Source organism: Amphiprion ocellaris, chromosome 9 (assembly GCF_022539595.1).
Source record: "Amphiprion ocellaris isolate individual 3 ecotype Okinawa chromosome 9, ASM2253959v1, whole genome shotgun sequence".
Classification (NCBI taxonomy): domain Eukaryota; kingdom Metazoa; phylum Chordata; class Actinopteri; family Pomacentridae; genus Amphiprion; species Amphiprion ocellaris.
The window spans coordinates 14,892,344-14,912,419 of NC_072774.1; the positions used below are offsets into that span (position 1 = coordinate 14,892,344).

The following is a 20,076-nucleotide window of genomic DNA, read 5'->3' on the forward strand; positions in this document are numbered from 1 at the left end:
AAGAGCATCGCCTCTAATGTAGTTAACAACTTTCACCACCTTACCCATCGTTGTTTTCAGTTCACCACCTGTGAGTTTGCAGCAGAGCTGTTCTTGGTGAAGAATACAATGGTAGGCAAAAAAAAGTCGGGAAATGCGTCTTTTTTTCTCATTAATGCAACAAGTCCTCTTTCTTTTCCAACCATCGACGGTGCACCATCAGTAGTAACTGACACCAATTTCCCCAAATCAATCTCTGTCCCTGGTCCCCGGAAAAAAGTCAGTGAATGCCAAACAAATGTCCTCTCCTCTTGTTTGGCCAGTCAGTGGCAAAAGAGCAAGCATTTCCTCAATGAATGTGTCACCATTAAAAAACCGAGCCCATATCATAAGTTGCACCGTATCCGACACATCAGTGGACTCGTCTATGGCCAGGCTGAAGTGCTGCGTTTTCTGAAGATCGTCGATCAATTTTATGAACAAATCATCCGAAATGTTTTCCACACGTCTGCTGAGGGTTGAATCTGAAAGCTGCAGTTTGGATATCTGTCTGGTGATCTCAGCTTTGTTTTTAAACTCGACAAAAAGGGACTCACTGCAGTCCAGAAAACACTTTTTTTAAAATCAGCTGTCCCTCAGTGAAAGACCGCCGACTCCTTGCTACATTCCACGCTACTCTGAATGATGCCTCCGTGATTCTGTCACTTTCTTTACAGCTGAATCTCAAAACAGTTTGTTGACCACGAAGATTTCCAATGAGACTGCATATTCTGTCTTTTCTTATATTACTGCCTGGTGGAAAGTTAGCTTTGAAGTCTTTGTGACAGCTGTCGTGGTGGCGCTGGAGATTCGTTCGTTTTGGAATGGACTGTTTCTGGCAAAGAAGACACACTGGCTTGTTATTTACCTCCACAAAAGCAAATTCTTCCTCCCATGACTGTTGAAATGTCCTGTGTTCATCACATAACTGGCGTTTAACTTTACCGGCGGCAGCCATGAACTCCACTTCCATTAGTCTTCTTTTGAGTCTTTTTTTGGCGGTTAGCAAACAACCTTTTGCTGCATTACCGCCACCAACTGGTACAGTCCCACAACTGCAACACTTACCTGCCTGTTGTCAGTAGGTCAAACATATTGCCCTCTGGTGCCTGCTTATCAGAAACTTTTTGTCCTCGTTAAAAGTAGAAAAAAATATATTTACTGCTTACAGTAAGCCGTGGGCCGCACCATTACAGCGTGCGGGCCGCATGTGGCCCGCGGGCCGCGGGTTGAGTGGCTTAGCTCTAAAGCATGGTATTGGTAACACTGTGTGAAATGTAATGCCACATAATAATACCAAGTCTTTTAGCCTGGAAGCAACACAAGTTTACATTGCTGCAATTTCTGTGTTTGTTTCTTAAACCCCAAAGCCACACAGCCAAGCCCTCCGACTTCAGCTGCTGTCCCTATCCTGAGTGAGGGTTAGGGTTATGAGGTGTCTTGGTTATCTTTGGAATCGTATTAAGTCTGGGCCCTCATCCAAGACCACTTTTCCTTGGGAGACCATACCTGGGGAAGCGGTCCCTGACAACTCATCTCCCTGTATTACTGGGGTACTCAAAACTCTCCACCACTGTAAGGTGTTGATTCATCGATACAGAGTGATGGGGACACTGTACTGAGTCAAATGGCAAAGCTGTTGATTTACTGATTGATCTATGTTCCAACCCGTACCCATCACAAAATGTTAGTGGTAATTAAAACAATGAGATTGCAGACACAAGCAGCAGGAGTAAGTTTTGTAGGAAAGGTGTCTGGGGTGTCCCTCAGACTGAGGATGCATCAGTCATTCAGAGGGGCTCAGAGTAGAATCCCTGCTCTGATCCTCTGCATTGAAAGGAGCCAGTCGAGGTGATATGGGCATATATTGGGAGGAGAGCCTGGGTCAGGATACGCTGGTGAGATAATTTATGAAGGTGAAGGGGGAGTAGAAGGTCTGGCCAACTCTGCTCAAGCTGCAGCTCACAAGACCTTGATCTAGATAGGTGACACAAAATGCATTGCTCATGGTGCTCTTGTGTCTTTACTGGACTTTAATTCAGCAAAATGTCTTAAGGACAGTAAATTATCTATCTATGACATCTTCATATCACGGAACTACACTTTCAGAGCTAAATCAGGGATCAAATAGAGAATAATGAATAACATCACATGACAATGTGAATAAATATGCAAAATAACTCCTGCCATCTACTGTGCTTTCCATAACTTTCCTTACATAACAAAAATAAACATCTCTGAAAAATCAACCACTCAGTCGACAATAGAAAGTTGCCTGGAATTTTATCAATGCAACTCATGGATAAGCTTGTTTTCCAATCATGGTAAGAAAAGCGCTGGTACAAAGTCTTTCGGAGCAAGACAAAGTCAAGTACAAAGAAAATTATAAACTGGGTTTTAAATTTGAGCATTACATCATTTGAATATGTTTTTTTCTCTCAAACTGACAGTGTTAATAGAGACTGTGTTAACTCAAATGTGTCATTATCCAAGTATGTGCCTTTGCAAAAATCTTCTCATTACTCCGCCAAGGAGGCGGAGCCTCGGCGGAGTTGTGACGATTGCCGTTGGTTTGTCTGTTTGTTTGTTAGCAACATTACTCAGAAACGGGATAACGGATTTGAATGACATTTTCAGGGAAGATCAGAAATGACACAAGGACAAATTAATTTGATTTTGTCAGTGATGCAGCTTCTAGTCTGGATCCACGAATTTTTTCAAGATTTCAGCCGTCAGAAATCATACAACACGACTGAGCAGCCTTGGTGGAGTACTGTGCTCTCTGAGTGCTTTTCTTGTTTATTTCTATCACACCTCCACACTGGGAAAAGCTCCATTTCAAATTCTCAAGTGAAACCTCTATTGTATCTAGATACACGACAAAGCAGCAATTTTTGACTAAAATCTGTATTAACTGATTTTCCGGACACTTGTAGAAAGTGTCCAGAAAATCTAAAAAAGAAAAACTAATTAGCTAACATGTTCAATTAGTTCAACAGATAACATTAAAAGGAATGCTTATATTCTCTTAATGGGATCGTCAACTTCTGAAATCTGGTCCTTCAGGTGAAAATGAAGCTGGGAACAACACTGACATATTAATATCAAGTAAATGTAGATGTGAGCTAACAGTTGCTTCTTTACACACTGAGCACATACAAGCCAAAAGTGTTATGTGGTCTAGTGTTAATCTAAAAATGTGAATTAAATTAGCTTTACATTTTACTCAGGTTTTGAGTCTATAGTTCTCTCATGATTGTACTTATTTTAAGAAATTGTCTATTTTAGAAAATATAAGTGAGAAAATAGTCTGGAACCACAAATACCCTATTTGTTTTATACATTCAGTTGTAGCTGCACAGATAGTTCCTGAGTAAAAACCCTGTCTACATAAGCCTACAAAGGATGGAATAAAATGTAATAAATACAATAGTGATTAGAGTATGTACAATTGATGGCAACTATATGAAAACGTAAATCTACAAGTCACATGACTTGTTAATGCTGGCATTCACCAATCCAACCTCCTCCAGCCAAATACATTTTACAGTATTAGGATCCTGACAATATGATTGTTACCCATCAGCTTTAAGAGCACACGACTTTACCACATCCAGTAAATATTTACCAGTGTTTGGCAGGTTGCTGCTGTTGATTTTACCACCCTGAGTGCAAGCCAGTTGGAAGATAGGTGGGAGGGATTTACAAGGGAGGAAGAAGAGGATTGTATTCAACTCACGAGAAACCACCATTTCACTAGTGTTCTGCCTCTGTACTAGGATGTATTTTCAGTCGAAGTGGGATGACGCGGCGCGACAAAACATGAGGAGACGCTGTTCAAAGGTGTTGAAAATCTTCTGCTGTCACAAATTCCTGACATTTCAGAATAAATAACTCCCAAACAGTGAGAAACAATCGTAGGGTGTCTTAGCGTTTTAAGAGTGAACAGAGAAATGCACTGTCACACCATGTTGCCTCATGTTACTTTGAAAGTTGCTTAGCTTAAGGGTTTCTATACTGATATGCATTCTGGGGCAGGAAGTACAGAGATCACGACTTTTACATAAAATATCAATCAATTTTTAGATTTTTGATATGACATAATGACACAGTGCACCATTATCAAATTAATTACCAGCCATATTGCTGACACACTAAAATTCTCAAGCCATCATAGAACCGTATCTGGATAGATCTTTTAGGCTTTACATGCCATGCATACAAATAACCACTTTAGGTTTAAAGATGACTCAGCAGACTGGGGAGTATGTCTTGTACTTGCCATTCTGGAAGCTTGACTTCAGCTCATTACCTTTGTTGCATTACATACTTCACCTTGTCTTAAAATAATCAATCTGGTTTTTGTTGTTTGTGTGGAGCCAGACTCTGTCTAGCTTCTGGCTGGTGAAGATCACTGCCGATAACAGATGACAACTTCGTCAACAAAGAGGCCATTTAAGGTTTCTAACAGCTCACTTTAATCCAAGGAATCTGACTGCCATCAGTATCCTTTTATGCCAGCATGGAGCTGTGTGGCCGTATGGTCTGCTTCGAGTTTCCTCCTTTCAAAAATAACCAGTATTTAAAAGCAACATCAACACAAGTTTTTGCCAATAAACCTCACCAAAAAAATTCTGAGCTCTAGGGGGCTGAATCTTGCCACCCTCTCACCTCCAAAAAATGATTTCTGTGAAGAGAAAAGACAACATTTATTCCAGACTTAGGGTGCCAATGCCTCTAAACAACCACAGTGTGCATGCTGTTGTATAAAAAAATGCACACTGCAACAACAGGGAGGCTGAGGTATCACTCATGAAGTGTGCCATCCGCTGACAAAGATGAGTGGCTGTTTTTAGCTGCAGCGAGCTCGTTTGCAAGCTCAACTCGGGGAATTGTGTCGCCTTCTGCCGAGAAGCTTTGTGGCACTCTGGGGACTGAAAATAGGGAGATTGCAACAAGAAAAAGCGACAGTAAAAGATGGAAAGAAAGACAGTGAGAATAGGAGAGAAGAATGTAGGAAGAAACAGTTTCAATGGTCTCTGCATCAACAATAAAAAAAGAATGCTTTACCCAATAATAATCTCTGCTTGTATGTTATGTACATATACCCTGGGATACCTGCATGCTACTGTGAACACAGCAGTGAGGATTTCATGTCTCATCTCCCAGCATAGCAAAAAAGGAAGACAAAAGAGGAGGGTGGGCTGCTTAAGGTAGTAAAGCAGCACAGTAGAACAACACAATAAAGCCTAATGAAATACATAACAATACCAGACTCTCATTTTTCTCACTTGTAGTGAAATAGTTTCCTACAGTTTCCAGAATGAAATATGAGACAGTAACCTCCATGACATGTGATGTGGAGGTGTGATGTCTTGCAGATTAGAGAGGGAAGCTTGAGAAGGCTGCCAGTTCAATTCTCTTCCAGAAATGTTGCAGTTAAAAGTCAATCGAAAATGTATTTTTCTGTGCTCAGCAATCCCCACAGAGAAACCAATGAGCAAGGCATTTAACCACAGTGGCCAACAGCCAAATGCTTTCATTGACATCTTTCAACCTTTATTGGTTGCTGCTGCAGGAGAACAATGTGTGCACCTTCAACATTTGCTTGAAAGTGGAGTTAAACTGATAAACAGCCAACAAACAAACAATTAGTCTGATATCAGTGTCAGATTTATTTATATAGCACTTTTAAAGGCCTATGCCAACCAAAGTGCAGGGATGGGTTCTGCAAAGAGCAGCTGCATACAGAACTCCAAAGAGTTTGCTATATTATCATTACACAAAGTTTGATAAAACCTTGCACGGGCTGCAATTATCTTACTTGGAGAAACAAAAGTAATAAGGCTGGGGAAAACAGAAAACAAATGAGTCACTTATCGATTGCTCGTCTTGGTGAGGATTCTGAAAGGGAGGCTATGCTTGCAGGGCTGCTAAAAGTCAGCTTAATAGCTCACATTTGACAGGCTCTTTTCACGATTTGCCATTTTGTTATAGTTGAGAAACCTGATACACCAATGGCAGCAGTTAAAAATCACAAAGCACCACCGGCACTGTCATTCTGACAACACAAACAGCTGTCCCTAAATTCAGCTCGGGTCTCTTGCCCATTGCAGCTTCTTACATACTGTGCACAAAGTTCTCCAACATTTTCTTTACCTGTGATATTGTAGAAGTAGTTGAAACAGTTGAGGTTCAGGCTGCAGGGCTCTTTGTCAGTCATCTCTGGACACTCTCTGCCAACACTAGGGGAACGAAGAGTGTATGCCATCCGCACTCGATTGTTGGTTCTCGTACAGGGCTAAAACAGAGAATTCATATTTAAGACTAGAGTCGTTAGAATGTTGAAACGATTAAGCAGAGAGTAATAAGAATTGAAAACATACGTCCCTGAGCTGGACTAAGACTAATAATTGGATATTAAAGGCGCTAACTGTGTGAATTGGCCTGATTATGAATTATTCCAAAACTTACTGGGCCACAATTCATTTAAGATTTCATATGTCTTGTTATGCTTGTTGCCTGAAAAGATTCATTGTTGAAAAAAAATAAAACAATTCAAAAAACAATGGTACATTAAATAAGTAAATTTTCCTTCACATTATGCATCCCAGAATGTGGAATTAGATTTTTCCCTGCAGGAAATGAGGGGAGGGCTGAAACACATATTCTGCTGGAATTATAAACTGCAAGATTCTACACGGTCATTGCTAGTAGTGGTGAGAGTTGAGGGAGAAAATGACAGCTTTTTGAATAACTCCATTGCTAGCATGATGAATAAAACATGTTAGAGGCCCCGCTGGTGCCACTGCAGACTACATTCGAGACTGGAATTGTGGGAAGTCGGTGCGTCAAGCACTTTGGGAGAGAATGGGGTGTGATTAACAATGGCCAGGGTGCTGATGTGAGAACAGCAGGTGAAACTGGAGCAGTTAAAGCAGCTTTTTACCACGAATCAGAGGTGTCAGAGACGGAGGAGTTGAACAGGATGTTCTGACACCTTACAAGTTTTTGCAAAAGGAAGAACGAAAATTGCGTACGTGCTATAGCCTGTAGGTGTGTGCTTTACTTCTGTGATGAAATCAGAGGCTGCTGTTTCTTCATAAAGCTCACATTTAAAACTTACTCTGGTTAACAGAAAAAGGTCTCAGGCCATAATGTAGAGGGAGATAAATCGTCACATTATACTTATTATACCACCAACTGGCCACAGAAACGGACATTTACACTAAATTTCTGGTAGCATTGAGTATCTTGTCTACTCTGAAAATAGAATTAATTATTTTCACAGTTTGTGGTTATCTGGTAAATCATGCTCACAAATTATCGATAATATTACTACCTTCAGCTTTATGTTCGTCACAATATCAGTTTTGAAATATATGCAGGCGTGTGCGTTCTAAAAAAATCGAAGTTGAAAATCTGCTCCTGAGTTGTGAGTCTTTATCATAAATCTTCTTCCGTCCCTGCTGAATGCACAGTGAGTACAGTGTAATATAAGTGATATATAAGCTATTTTTCTCCTGCTTCCCAGTTCATATATCTCTTTTATTCCTCCTTGGTGGACGAGAAATAACCTGTTGACAAAGATCCACACACTGCTCAAAATAATACAGTGCAGCTACGCTTTGAATTCCTTGAGCCGCAGAGAAAATATTTCTGACATGAAAAAGATATCAAGATAAATCTCAGCGGGTTTCACTGAAGTCTGACGTTCCTGTATCTACTCTGTGCCAGACAGCTGAGTTGCTGTGTTATGATCTGAGCTCAGCTCTCACCAAGCTGCAGCGGCTCCAGGGGCCCCAGTCGTTGAGGACGCAGTCTTCAGGGCAGGGCAGCCGGCTCTCCCGGGCCCCCAGGGGCATCTCCTCTGGATCACATAGATAGTCCTCCACAGACTCCGACGGGCCATCTATGGTGTTGAGCATGCACCTTGGGGAATAGGCAAGAAACAGAGTTTGACCTTATTTTTGCAATGTTGCAAACACCGTGCTTTAATTGGAGGTGGAGACAGCAGGTACATGAAGCACCTGACATCTGATGTGTTTTTCCCACAGGGGTTGTGTTCCTCGGGGTAAGTAAGGCCAATTTTATGACAAAAAAATGATTTCATCCTCATTTTCACTGTTATGTTCTATCCAAGCAATTGGATGCATTTCAATAAAGAAGCAGATAAGTTATTATTTTAATGTTTTGTTCATCAAATCCCAGCTCTCCTCAACGGCCACAGCCAAGTTTTTAGGATCTTTTCATCCATATTACAGCTTTTCATTCTCAAGTTGATAAGATAAAGATGAGGCATGACTGCAATTATTTTCACTGATAATTTCACCTTATCAAAATAGCAGTGACTCATCTATAGCCTTTAAAGTTTTTACTCACTGTGACAGTACATCACAGTTATCAACAATTATGTGTACATGTCAACTTGATCATTACAAGAACTGTACAGGCCATGATCTCCCCTGTGTGTGATTATTTGTGTGTGGGTTTGAATCCACTGCTGTTGCCAGACTGTGGCTGTGTATGACCCATGAGTCTAATGTAGTCTAATTACAATGCACATCTTGACATGTGCAGCTGGATTACGTCATACCAGCAAGGCAAGCCAAAACAGCATTTTTATGTTTTTCTAAAACTGGAAATCTGGAAACCTAATTTGAATACAAATTTACATGTGACATTTCTAAAAGGTGTGGCACTATACTATAATTCAGCTATCGGTTAATTGAATAAGTCAACAATCTATGAAGTCTATACAATTTAAAATCCATATTCAATCTATTAAAGAAAGCAGCAAACTATCAGATCAGGCAATTAATTTTGTTTGCTGGAAAAAACTTACCTCCACCAGAACAGTAGCAAAGTGTAGAAGAGGAAATAAACATTATTCTTCCAATTTGGTGTTTTGATAATTGTGGTGAAGAGTGCTGTTTAACACATAAGGCCAAAATCGCCTCAAGGCGTTAATCTGGGTAAGATTCACATCATTTTTCAAACCATAAACCATTCAGAGGGCCCTTGTGTCCATTGTCCTCCCGAAGGAGGCAACTCCAATCAGGATTAAAAGGCTTTATCCTACAATAACGGTGATGACTTGATTTGCAGTGACTCTCCCCTGTAAGGGAACAAGTGGACCCAACCCTGATAGCAAAATGGCACTCACAGAGTAACACAGTCCTCTGCTGTAAGGGTCAATGGTTCAAGCTTTTCCTTTAATTTGTCACCTGTCTGTAAGTAAATAATGTGAACATATATACAGGTAGAATGACCGGTATGATGACGAATACCTGACTTTCCTGGTCTGGACACCTTCACCGCAGTTCTCTTTCAAATCCACGTTGCTGACTTTCCACACGCTCCACGGCTCAGCCACCCACACGTACTGATTACAGTCGCTCTGACATGGAACCACTTCATACACCTGAGGACAATATCATCAACACTTTAAGGTGAATTGAGCAGCAAATCAAAGGTAAGAGAAGTTTAGTTTCTGTTCTTGCTGCCAGATAAACCTCAATGGGCATGGCTAACGAACAAATACGACAAATTTGGTCATAGAGAAGTACGAGGTCTGTACAGACATATTTTTATAAATATTTTGCCTTAGCCGTGCAAGTTTGTCAGTTAAGTTTTGCCTAATACACAGTGATTTTTTTTGGCTTAGCTCTCTCAGGTTTAACTCAGCCAACAAGATTATTTCTGCCCCCAGAGAATCTCTGCCTCTGAGAAATGGCTGTATAAATACAACTCCAGCATGCCATAGCATCTTGTTTACTCACAGTGAGGATATTGTGACTGTGTACATTTATCTGTCGGTGACCCACTGACATCAGTGACATTTAACATCTGTGACTACATTACAAAAAGCTGAGGAAAGCGGCTCTTACCTGGGCCTGTAGCAGTGAGTCATATCCAGCGAGCATTGGGGTGGATTAAAAGGAGACAGATGGATTAATGAGCACAAGCCAACTGTTCATATAGTGCAGAACCTATGATTAATGCAACATTCAAGAGGATATAATCAGAAAAGCCCCTGGCATAAATACCTGTATGAACTTAACAGATATGCACATGCGCACACTGCCAGGCATAGATCAACACAACCACAATCTGCATCTGCTGATATTCACAGGCTTGGAGAGCATTTCTGCAAACCATGGAGGCCTTAAGGAATCAACTAGCACACGTTGAGGCATTAATATGTCGGATAGGATCTATTTAGAGCACCCTTTGCCTTTGTGCAGTGCCACTGTTCGGCAAAAAATAAGTGCAGGAATAATGAGGAGGTGGTAAAGGAAAGCTCTGCAGACTTAAGTTTATTGTTCATTAATAATTAATTTCTCTCTCTCTAGAGCTGGATGTACAACACTCGTAATAAGTTCAGATATATCGTAGCACAGTTCATAAATATTCCAGAAATAATGGCAAGCAGGAAACAGCTATAGTTTTAACTTCAATATCCCTGCTTTTCCAAAAACTCTTGGAGCACGGATGAGTTCCTGTTTCACTGTCTGTACCTGGTTTATGTGGTCCAGTTTGGGACAAGGCCGGCCACCATTGTACGGCTTCTCTCTAAGCCATTTGGAGCGAACTTTGACTCCACTCCCACAGGATTTGCTGCAGCGTGACCAGTTGGACCATTCACTTAGTTTACAGTCTGAAGGACAAGGGATGATGCAAGCCTCCTCAATATAACCTGAAAGAAGGACAAAAGAGGAGGCGTTTGGCAGGAATAAAACAAGTTTTGATTATGGTGGAGGTTCAGGTTGGTAGTTTGTGACCTGTAAGGAAAGACTGTCTGGGAGCTGTAAGGTGAATGCACAAATCAGAAGAAAAACTGAAAGTCTGGCTTTCTACTTTCCATGCTGTTTCTATAAATTATTGGACAGCATACTGTAGTCTGCTACTAATTATTTTAGGAGGTGAAAGCGTGCACCAGGAAATAAATTCAGAAGAAATTTGCTTTGAAATAAAACCCTTTGTTCTCTCTGCATCCCACCAGCAGTGTCTTGGTCTCAAACGCTGAGAATGACTGCTTTAGAGAAAAATAGCCATGGTCTTGTTTCTTCAAGCCCTTAAAATAAGCTTGTTTTCCTTATCTAGTATAAAACTACATCTGTCCTAATTCCCAAAGCTTAGTTTTTCTTTTCCATCTCACAAAAGAGCATTAAAGTTTAGGATCTCTTTAAAGGTTAGATGGACAAAACACCCAGCTGTAAACTATTAACCAATACTTCACAAACAAATCTAAATGCATGTATTGATTTCCTGTCTAGTGGAATGAAAACAGTGTCCACAATCATAGGCCCAGTTTTATAGTTTGTTATATAAAAGTCTAAAAATCTACCAATGCAGTGTTTGAGTCAGGCAGCAAGCTTTATTATTTCAATCCCCTTTTCTACAACTCACAGGATCACGACACAATCAACAAGGTGGTGTTTTTTTTTTTTTTTTGGGGGGGGGGGGTCGTCGTTTCCCATCCCTGGGTTGTAATTTCATTCATTTTCAGCAGTACACACAGGCCAAGTTTTAGTCAAATGTGCTGAAAGAAATTATTCTTTTGAACCTTGTTTTTTTGCTTTACAACATAAAAATTTAAAGATTTCTTTCACTTGTTCAGAGAAATTCTGTTTAGTAGACAGAACCTCGAACATTTTTAGGCTTATGTAACAGCCCCGGCCTGTAAATCAGTTTAGCCTTTGATTAAGAAAATCGATGAGGTGAATGAGCCAGGAAAACAGAGTGTCTCACAGGATGCCCAACCATTTCCTATTTCTTATGGGCTCTGCCAGACTGATCTGGTATTTATTCCACTGATGACAGCTTTGCTGAAAACACACTTCCCACGATTTGAGGAATCCCACACTGGCTATTCAGTCGTCAAAAATCAATTTTGTCAATATATAGTGAGTATTTTTCTCACTTTTTTCAGCGAAGAAAAATCTCACAGTTCTGCTCTTATGTAGCACCACTATGCTTCACACTGACATACTAACATACTGTTGCTGAGATAACACCTATCTAGCATAGGCCACAGAGCTCTGCTTTCACAATCTTTCAGGTTTTCAGAGTTTGTTCAACAACTGAGCAAAGGAAGCCTCAGTGTCAAAGCGTTCTCTCACCTTTGGGCCAGCATAGCTCATGCCGGGTTTAGAAAAACAGGAAGAGGGCTTTGTTGGGGTTTGCATAGTGCTACAAGTAGAAATGTCACAATACCAGAAATTTGTTGTCTAACAATACCACTGAAGTTCTACCATTCTCACTTTGATACCACAGTGAAAAATAAACCAATGAAATGACTGTATTCCAATGTTAACTCTTTTAATTGAAAAAAACCTTGGGATGGTGCTTTCATGTAATAAAAAATGACTTTGCTATTACTCAAAACAATATTGTGACAAGTTAAAAAAAAAATCTACTTTTTTATGGTGATAAAGCACTTCTACTGTAGCGCAGTAAGTTTTGTCATATTTTCTGAGTGCCTGTCTCTCCTGCTCAACATCCTCCTTATGCTAATCATGTAAAAAGACCGTTAGGAAAACCACAGAAGCTGCTGCACACCATATGCTAACATACAAACACAGCTATTTATTGACAAGCGGAATGGTAATGTCACAGTTAATAGGCAGCAACAATGACAATTCAGAAGGTAAATGTAATAAAACATTTGCAAAAATAAACACAGCCATTTTAGCATTGTTTCGAGTTGGAGATTGTGCTATTCTAAATTTTGATGGAGATTTTTATTTTTACTGCAAATGCATATCAGTTTTAAATATCAGTTATCGGTGTCCTTGATTGTTTATTATTGTTACTGATATCGACCCTGAAAAAAAAAAAAAAACATACTGGTTGGCCGTTACTTTTCATTTTTTTTCCAAAAAGCAACAGACCTGTAATCCCAATGAAATTATTAGTACTCCCAGTAGCTACCTATGGTAGCTGTGGTACTTAATGTACCTTCAGTACTATACAAAATAAGTACCAGTAGGTTTTCAATATTTTGTGTCAAGTTAGTACTGAAATATTGTTTCTCAAGGCCTCCTGTGCTAGAGGTATTGTCAAGAGGAAGAAATACAAACAAGACCAGCCTATTTAAGGAGCTAAAATGTTGCACAGGGGTGTATAATAAATGCCATGACAGGGTTTTACAACTCAGGAAAGGTTTCACAGTCCCAATAACTAGCATTTTCCATTTTCACCCATAGTTTCCTTACCATGATTGGGTCAACCACGACTGACCTGCATTAGTCTTACTGGAATCATTTGGGAAGTCTTTTTACTGCAGTGCAAATGTTGCTCTGAATGCGGACTGAGCACTGCTCAAGATACTCATGGAGCACACGGACCACTACTGCCAAAAGTAATAGCATCTTGCTCAAAAAATACTTTAGGAAGACGGATTGTTGGAGCTTAAACATGGCATTTAAACTTGGCTCTGCTGGAGAGGACAGCTGAAGGGTGATCTTGCCGCCCACTCTGCTGGCTCAAAACTGAGCAGTAAGATTCCTTCAAGCTAATATGATTAGAAAATAAAAAAGCCTCTTTAATCCAGTCAAAACTAGAGTCCTGGCAGCACTCTGGCAACAACTAAATACCCAGTGACATAATGATCCCACACACACACACAGACACAAACATGCACGCAGACACACTTATGGCTGACCTCTTTACAAACTGGTGCCCATGAGTCCAGATCAGCACCTCTAGATCCACACCTTGCTGTGTTAGCATGGCTTCTGAAATAGATTCATGACAGTGCAGTCATTCTAAATCACTGAAGCTGTCACTTGTAAGTTCATTCCAGTACAAATGCTGCAGCACCTCAGCCTTGCAGTTCACTTGTAGTTCAACTTATATAATCTTGTTAGGTGTCTTGCCTCCTCTGGAGGCTTTTGGGTCGAGTCCAGGTAGGAGATCACTCCTGTTGCCTTTACAAGTCAACTTCAACTTGGCACAAGATCCTGGTGTAGTTCCCAAAGCAGTTGTCACTGCTGTAGAAAGCTTACTTAACTGGCTAAATGCCCAATTTCACTGAGAGTGTAAACAGATGTACCGCCCATGCTCTTAAATGTCCTAATGATTCCTGGGATATGCACTAAACTGTCTAAAGAACAAATTTTGTAGGAACACACAAAATTCATAAGCTACCCATATATTTAAGTCATTAACAAATGTGACTTGGGTTTAAACTGAACTTTATCATTATAAATAACATGCTAACAACAAGGCGTTTTGTATCCTAAAATAGCTCTGCTACTTCTCTGCAGACACAAGAAACCACCAGCATTCAAAGCATTTTGGCAGGAGCTTTAGTCTGGAAAGGGATAAACTGATGTAGAAATAGAAGACAACCATATAATGTGTCAATCATAAAAAGTGCTTAAGATTGATCATCTGCTCCATGATCCCTTTGTAAAATTTCATCATGCCCCATAATTTCTTGGCATAACAACACCCAAGAAACTTTACTTTGTTGCTCACTGAATTTTTTTCAATTTTAGAATTTGTTTTGGTAAGTAAGACAATAAAAATATGGTTTCTATAGATGTGGTAGGCTGAAGACCAGCATGAGACCCAATATGAAACAATGAACTTGACTACACTAATGTGTCCTTCTCACAATGCTATTTAAGTTTAACCCAACATATTAAACATTTATATATAAAATTAATTATAAATGACATATATTCTTTGGCTAACCATTATTGATTATTAGGATGAACTGGTGTTTGTAGCACTAACAGTTACACCATTTATTCTGACTATCCAGCCATGAATAAAATCCCTTATCACTGGTATTTGAGACCAAATTTATTCTGCTCTACAGGTGGTAGGTCTGAGAAGCATGACATGAATTTTTTGGCTCCAGAAATCATCCAACATTATTGCCTGATTTTTGACCTGTTACACCCTCTGCACCACAGTCATCTCCAAGGCAGCCTAATCCCTGGGTGCTCTGAAGAATAGGGAAATTCTAAGCTCAGGTCGGAGCAAGGAGGAGAAAGAAAAGGTCAGAGGGACACTTGATGTTCATTACTAACCTTATCAGACATGACCTCAGTCCTCACACCCTGACAGCACACTGCTAAAATGCTGTAACACTCAGAACAGCATAAGCTCAGTTAGGTAGCACAGGCTCTCAGTGTGTTTTTCCTGTTATTACAAATATGGGTCGTCATGCACCAACAAATCTGTTCAGTGCAGTACTGTTCAAGTTCACAGGTCCTTAGCAAGATGCTTTCCCATAAGCTTTACCCTTTGTGGCCTCCCACAGCGAGTGCATTCCCTCCTCCTTTACCTCATCCTGCTAAGATAAGGCCAAGGCCCCTTAGTTACCCCATAATATTCAGCCATGGTGAAGGTCAAAGCCTCATGGGTTGTTTATAGTCATAAAGATAATATATGAGTAATGTCAAATTTATAGGGCATAGCAGGGGACTTAATACCAGATTTCCCTCTGACAACACCATCACTCCTGTGCACAATTTAATGGTCCTACAGCCATTTGAATATTTTTTTTGTAATGTATTGTTACAATATTTAGTTCCACAGCTATATCCTAGGAAGCAGATTTTTCTGATATAATCTGATTACTTACATTTCCTGTTGAACCTTTTAGTTGTTTTGTTTAGCAGATAGAAATTATTCATAGCTATGCATAATTTAGATTTGTAGTGACTTTGACATATGACATGAAGAAGTCACAAACAAGTGACAAAAGACTAAAATAATATATCAAAAATATCAATCATGAATTTTAACATCTTTTACATGTCTTTTGAAAGACATTTTTACTAAAAATGCAATGTCCAAAATCATTCATATCCTTTCTCTGCAACAGTGGCAAAACATTTATTTACTTTATTTACAAACAGTTCTTGTGTTTGATTAAAAGCTTTTTGCATGCCTCCAGTTGAATTCTGGAAAACCTCTTCAGCAACAATCTCCAGGTTTTTGAGGTCGGAAGGCTTCGTTGCCATCACTCGGGTCTCTAGTTCGCTCCACAAATTCTCAGTAGGGTTCAGGTCCAGGCTCGGGCTGGACCACTCACAAATGATGAGATTGTTTCCTGTTAACCATTTCGAGATTACTTTAGCTGCATAATTTGGATCATTTTCTTGTTGGAAGGTGCATTGCTACCCAAGGCCAAGTTTTTCTGCAGACTGCCTGATGTTTTCCTCCAGAATCTTAATACTGTCCTCTTTTCTCATGATGCTGTTTACTTGGGCAAGGTTGTCTGGCGCATTGGCTGAAAATCGTCCCCAAAGCAATACACTCCAACTTCCATCCTTGACAGTGGGATGGTGTTGTTAGAATAGAACGCTTCTGCTTTCTGTCTCCAAATGAAACCTCTGTCCCTGTGTTCAAACAACTCAATTTTTTTCTCATCCAAACACGAAATGGATGACCAAAAGCTTTATTTACATTTTTCACAGTGTGAAACTCCTTGAACTTACTGGTTTTGCTTTGTATTGTGGCACCATCTTGTTAACTAAGCTCTTTGGCTTTAGACATGACTTGTAATTGACTAGTAACTAACTAGAGAACTACTGCATCAGCTGTTCTCAGTGTAAACTGTGTCAGTTCAGACCATTAATATGACGACAGACCAACACAATTTTCGTGACTGTCTTCAGCTGATATGTCTTCAAATTCAGTCTCTGCCTTGACTTAGCCTTGATTATATTGAACATGACTACACACCACACAACACCCTGCAATTACTGCGGTGAATGAATAAAACCAGAAATTTGCCATTTGGATGTTTTGTGCTGCTTGACTGAGCATTTACATGGCTAAAAAAACCAAACAAAATCCATATATATTTCACAAATCCTTTTCTGATATGGTATTCTCTGTGGTTTAATTTGCAAGCTGAGCAAACTCTGAATAACCGTTTATTGAAAACTGTTCAGAACAGCGCTCAAGAAGATTCAGTGTTATCTCCCCTAATATAGAAATATTTACTGCTTCACACAGAGAAATGCGTCAATCTGAGAAGTGAGCAATACCACAAAGCTTGAAACAACACGCACTTTTAATGATAATCCTCTTTTTTCTAGTGATACCTGTGGAATAGAGAGATAACCGTGGCACAGCTTGCCTGATTGACATCGTAGCCGAGGGCATTGTGTCAGCCACAGAGTAGTGGAAGGACCATGTCTCGTTCTCTATCAAGATTAAAAGTGATGATGAGATGGAGAGAATGGTTAAGAAAATGAAGCAGGCAGTAGCTGGCAGAATGGGGGGAAGAGCAACTGAATGAGGGGAATAAAGGAGAGATTTAATGATATCTTTGAGATTTGCACGTACCAACGTCAAGCCTCACAAATGTGTTTTTCTGTGCACCTCAAGGAACATTTTGTTTCCTTAGCTCAGTGATGCTGAAAGATGAATGCATGGATGCACACACAGATACACTTACAAACATTCACATGTGTAAAAATACACAGAAGCTGCTAAACACACACAACCCCATCCTGACGATGTGCTCTTGTCACACCCACACTCAGATTAACTGACGCACATTTGAATCTGTGACTCACACAAGGAGACTAAAACCATGTTTATATATGCACAACATTGATGTATTCATTTGAACATCTCCCGCATTCTATTTCACAGCAATTTCACATCGAGTTTCTGAGCTCGGATTCTTTGCTTGAAGTATTTTGGATCTAAGATAAGACCTTACAACGATGAGACAAATGATTCTGACAGGAGTGTGCCAGAAAAAGGGCTCCTTATGAGAAATCCGGTATTCAAAATTGAGTCGCCAGCTTTCATGGGAGGAGCTTTCATATGTGCACAAACAAAATCTTTCACTTCAGATGAATATTTAACAGAACAAAAAGTTATTCTTGCATCTGCAGCATTCCAATGTGCTACAGTAAATTTCTCACCTGAAACCAAGGAGTCAAGGCTGGAGATGGAAAAATCTAATTTGCTACATTTTGTACTACATCTTAAAAGCAGATTCCTGTGGGAGCTGAATCTACTGATGCATACAAGTATTTGACTCTTTCATTAGTGGGTTGTTGCTAGTTGTAGCAGTACTGACAGACCTTTTTAAGAAAGACAAAACCAAAGTTTATGTTTAGTAAACCAGTGCTTAATAAAAGAGTAATAAGAAGCAGTTGAATTTTTTGTTTGTGCTGTACTGAAGACCTCCATGCTAAGCTAGTCTGATTCACTAGATACAGGTTGAAGGTATAAAGTTAAGAAATATAAAAGTTAGTTAGCTAAACAATGACACAGAGAGCCAAATCCAGAATTACCTGTTTTTAGCCCTACTTTCATGGCCAGATGTCCCCCCATCTGCTACTAAATAAATTCATAAATGAATAAATTCCTTCCACTGACCTCTCCAAATTACAGGAATCCTTACTCTGCAGGCCTTATTTTACAACCATTCAGATTGCAGTCTATGAGTTGGTTTCAACTGCAGTAGCTTCTACAGCTTAAGCAGAACCAATTGCTTTTCATAAAATGTGAAGTAGAGCCTGTTTTTTTTATTATTATTTAATAGATCTGCAATGACTAAAGATGGCAAATAAATACTACTCTGTAATATTTACAGATTTTCTGTTTATTGTTCAGCTGTTCTTTGCAGCTGTGTGTCAGCACTGGAGAATTGTCTGGTTGAACCCATTATTATTCTACTCTAGGGGGAGAAAACGCTACAGTTTGTTTGTATTCCCTAAAACCAGTTGTAATCGCCTTGGTCAGTACCCAGTACGCAGTAACAGTGCCATGTGTAAGATAGTGTCTGGGGGGAACTTGCTTTGATGGAACAAGCTTGAAAAATGAAACTTTCTTCACAAATGGTGGATGCATGCATTGATACATGCAAAAATATTCCTGTTAGACAGCAAATGTTGTAAACTCTATTCTTTGTAGATCTTAACCATTCACTGCAGGAGGCACGTATGTAAAATACACAGTCAATGGCTCGTAACAACATCTGTAGCATATGAGTAATTGTTCAGCACATTGTGAAGATGCAGAATCTTGTGCACGTGTGTTTCATGTAATCTTTATCACTGAGGGAAAGGTGTCAACTAATCACAGTACCAGGCCAAGGCCATGCTGTGCCAAAATTTCAGCAGCATGTCATTAAATGGGCCATTTTTCCAGCTGTGGTTAAATCCCCAAATCAAGAGACAGACCATTACAGAATGTATATTACTGATAAACTAATTTTGTGTTAAATTTTTCAACGTTGTGAGCACCAAAAACAAAAATTCATGTCCATGCTATTAGAGTGATGGCTTACGGGGAGATATGTCAACACTTAAAACCAAAACCTCTAGCCAATCACTATTATACATTTGACAGTCACAAAAACACATGCAAAACGACTCACCATGACTGTTACAACGGGAGGTCTCCACCAGTCTGTTGTCTTGGTCGTAGCACACCATGGCCTGGTAGCGATAACCTTGTCCACACTCCTTGACATCTCCTTGAACCTTCATTCCCAGGATGCTCTCTGCTTTGCCTCCATCAGGCAGGATGCAGTCTGACCAGTTCCCAACTGGCTGGGCATTGTACTTGTCACAAGGGCAGTACTGCGTCTCGCTCAGAGGATACATTTGTGTGTTCTTGCACTTGTCTTTCTTCTTGCTTCTCCCTAAGGAGTTCAGAAAGACATAGATGAACGGAATCCACATGTCTGCTGGCGTCTGCAGATTTCTCTCTCTCTTAGGTTGACGTGCCTGAGTTTCATCACGATATACTGAGGCTACTTTCAAGGTCTTGTTTGGGATAGTGTAGTCAAAGGAAAAAAGGCTAGACTGCACAGTAGTTGCTGTGCCCCCATGCATGTGAGATACACGATGATAGATTACACTGGCAAAACAGTTTCAAGCAGAGTGCACTTTTACTGAAACAGCTTGCTGCTTTAGTCCCTCACACATGCCAAGCATTGCTAATCATGTCAATGCAAAGAAATTTGTTTTTCTTGAGGCAGTCTATTTTTAAGAGTTGTATCCAATGCATATAAAGAGAAATTGCTTTAATTACTTTCTTTGCTTGAATAACATCAGGCAT

General features: G+C 39.9%; 1 protein-coding gene across 1 annotated transcript in view; it reads right to left on the bottom strand.

Moving 5' to 3' along the window:
• The window catches only part of LOC111566140 (thrombospondin type-1 domain-containing protein 7A), a 176,240-nt gene that overhangs the window by 36,449 nt on the left and 119,715 nt on the right, over positions 1 to 20,076 (bottom strand). Inside the window, exons 13-17 of the mRNA XM_055013863.1 lie at positions 19,391 to 19,657; positions 10,530 to 10,717; positions 9,309 to 9,442; positions 7,797 to 7,950; positions 6,178 to 6,319 (exon numbers count right to left, since the gene is read on the bottom strand). Of these exons, the coding sequence (XP_054869838.1) occupies positions 6,178 to 6,319; positions 7,797 to 7,950; positions 9,309 to 9,442; positions 10,530 to 10,717; positions 19,391 to 19,657 (885 nt within the window). The remainder of the gene's footprint in view (positions 1 to 6,177; positions 6,320 to 7,796; positions 7,951 to 9,308; positions 9,443 to 10,529; positions 10,718 to 19,390; positions 19,658 to 20,076) is intronic.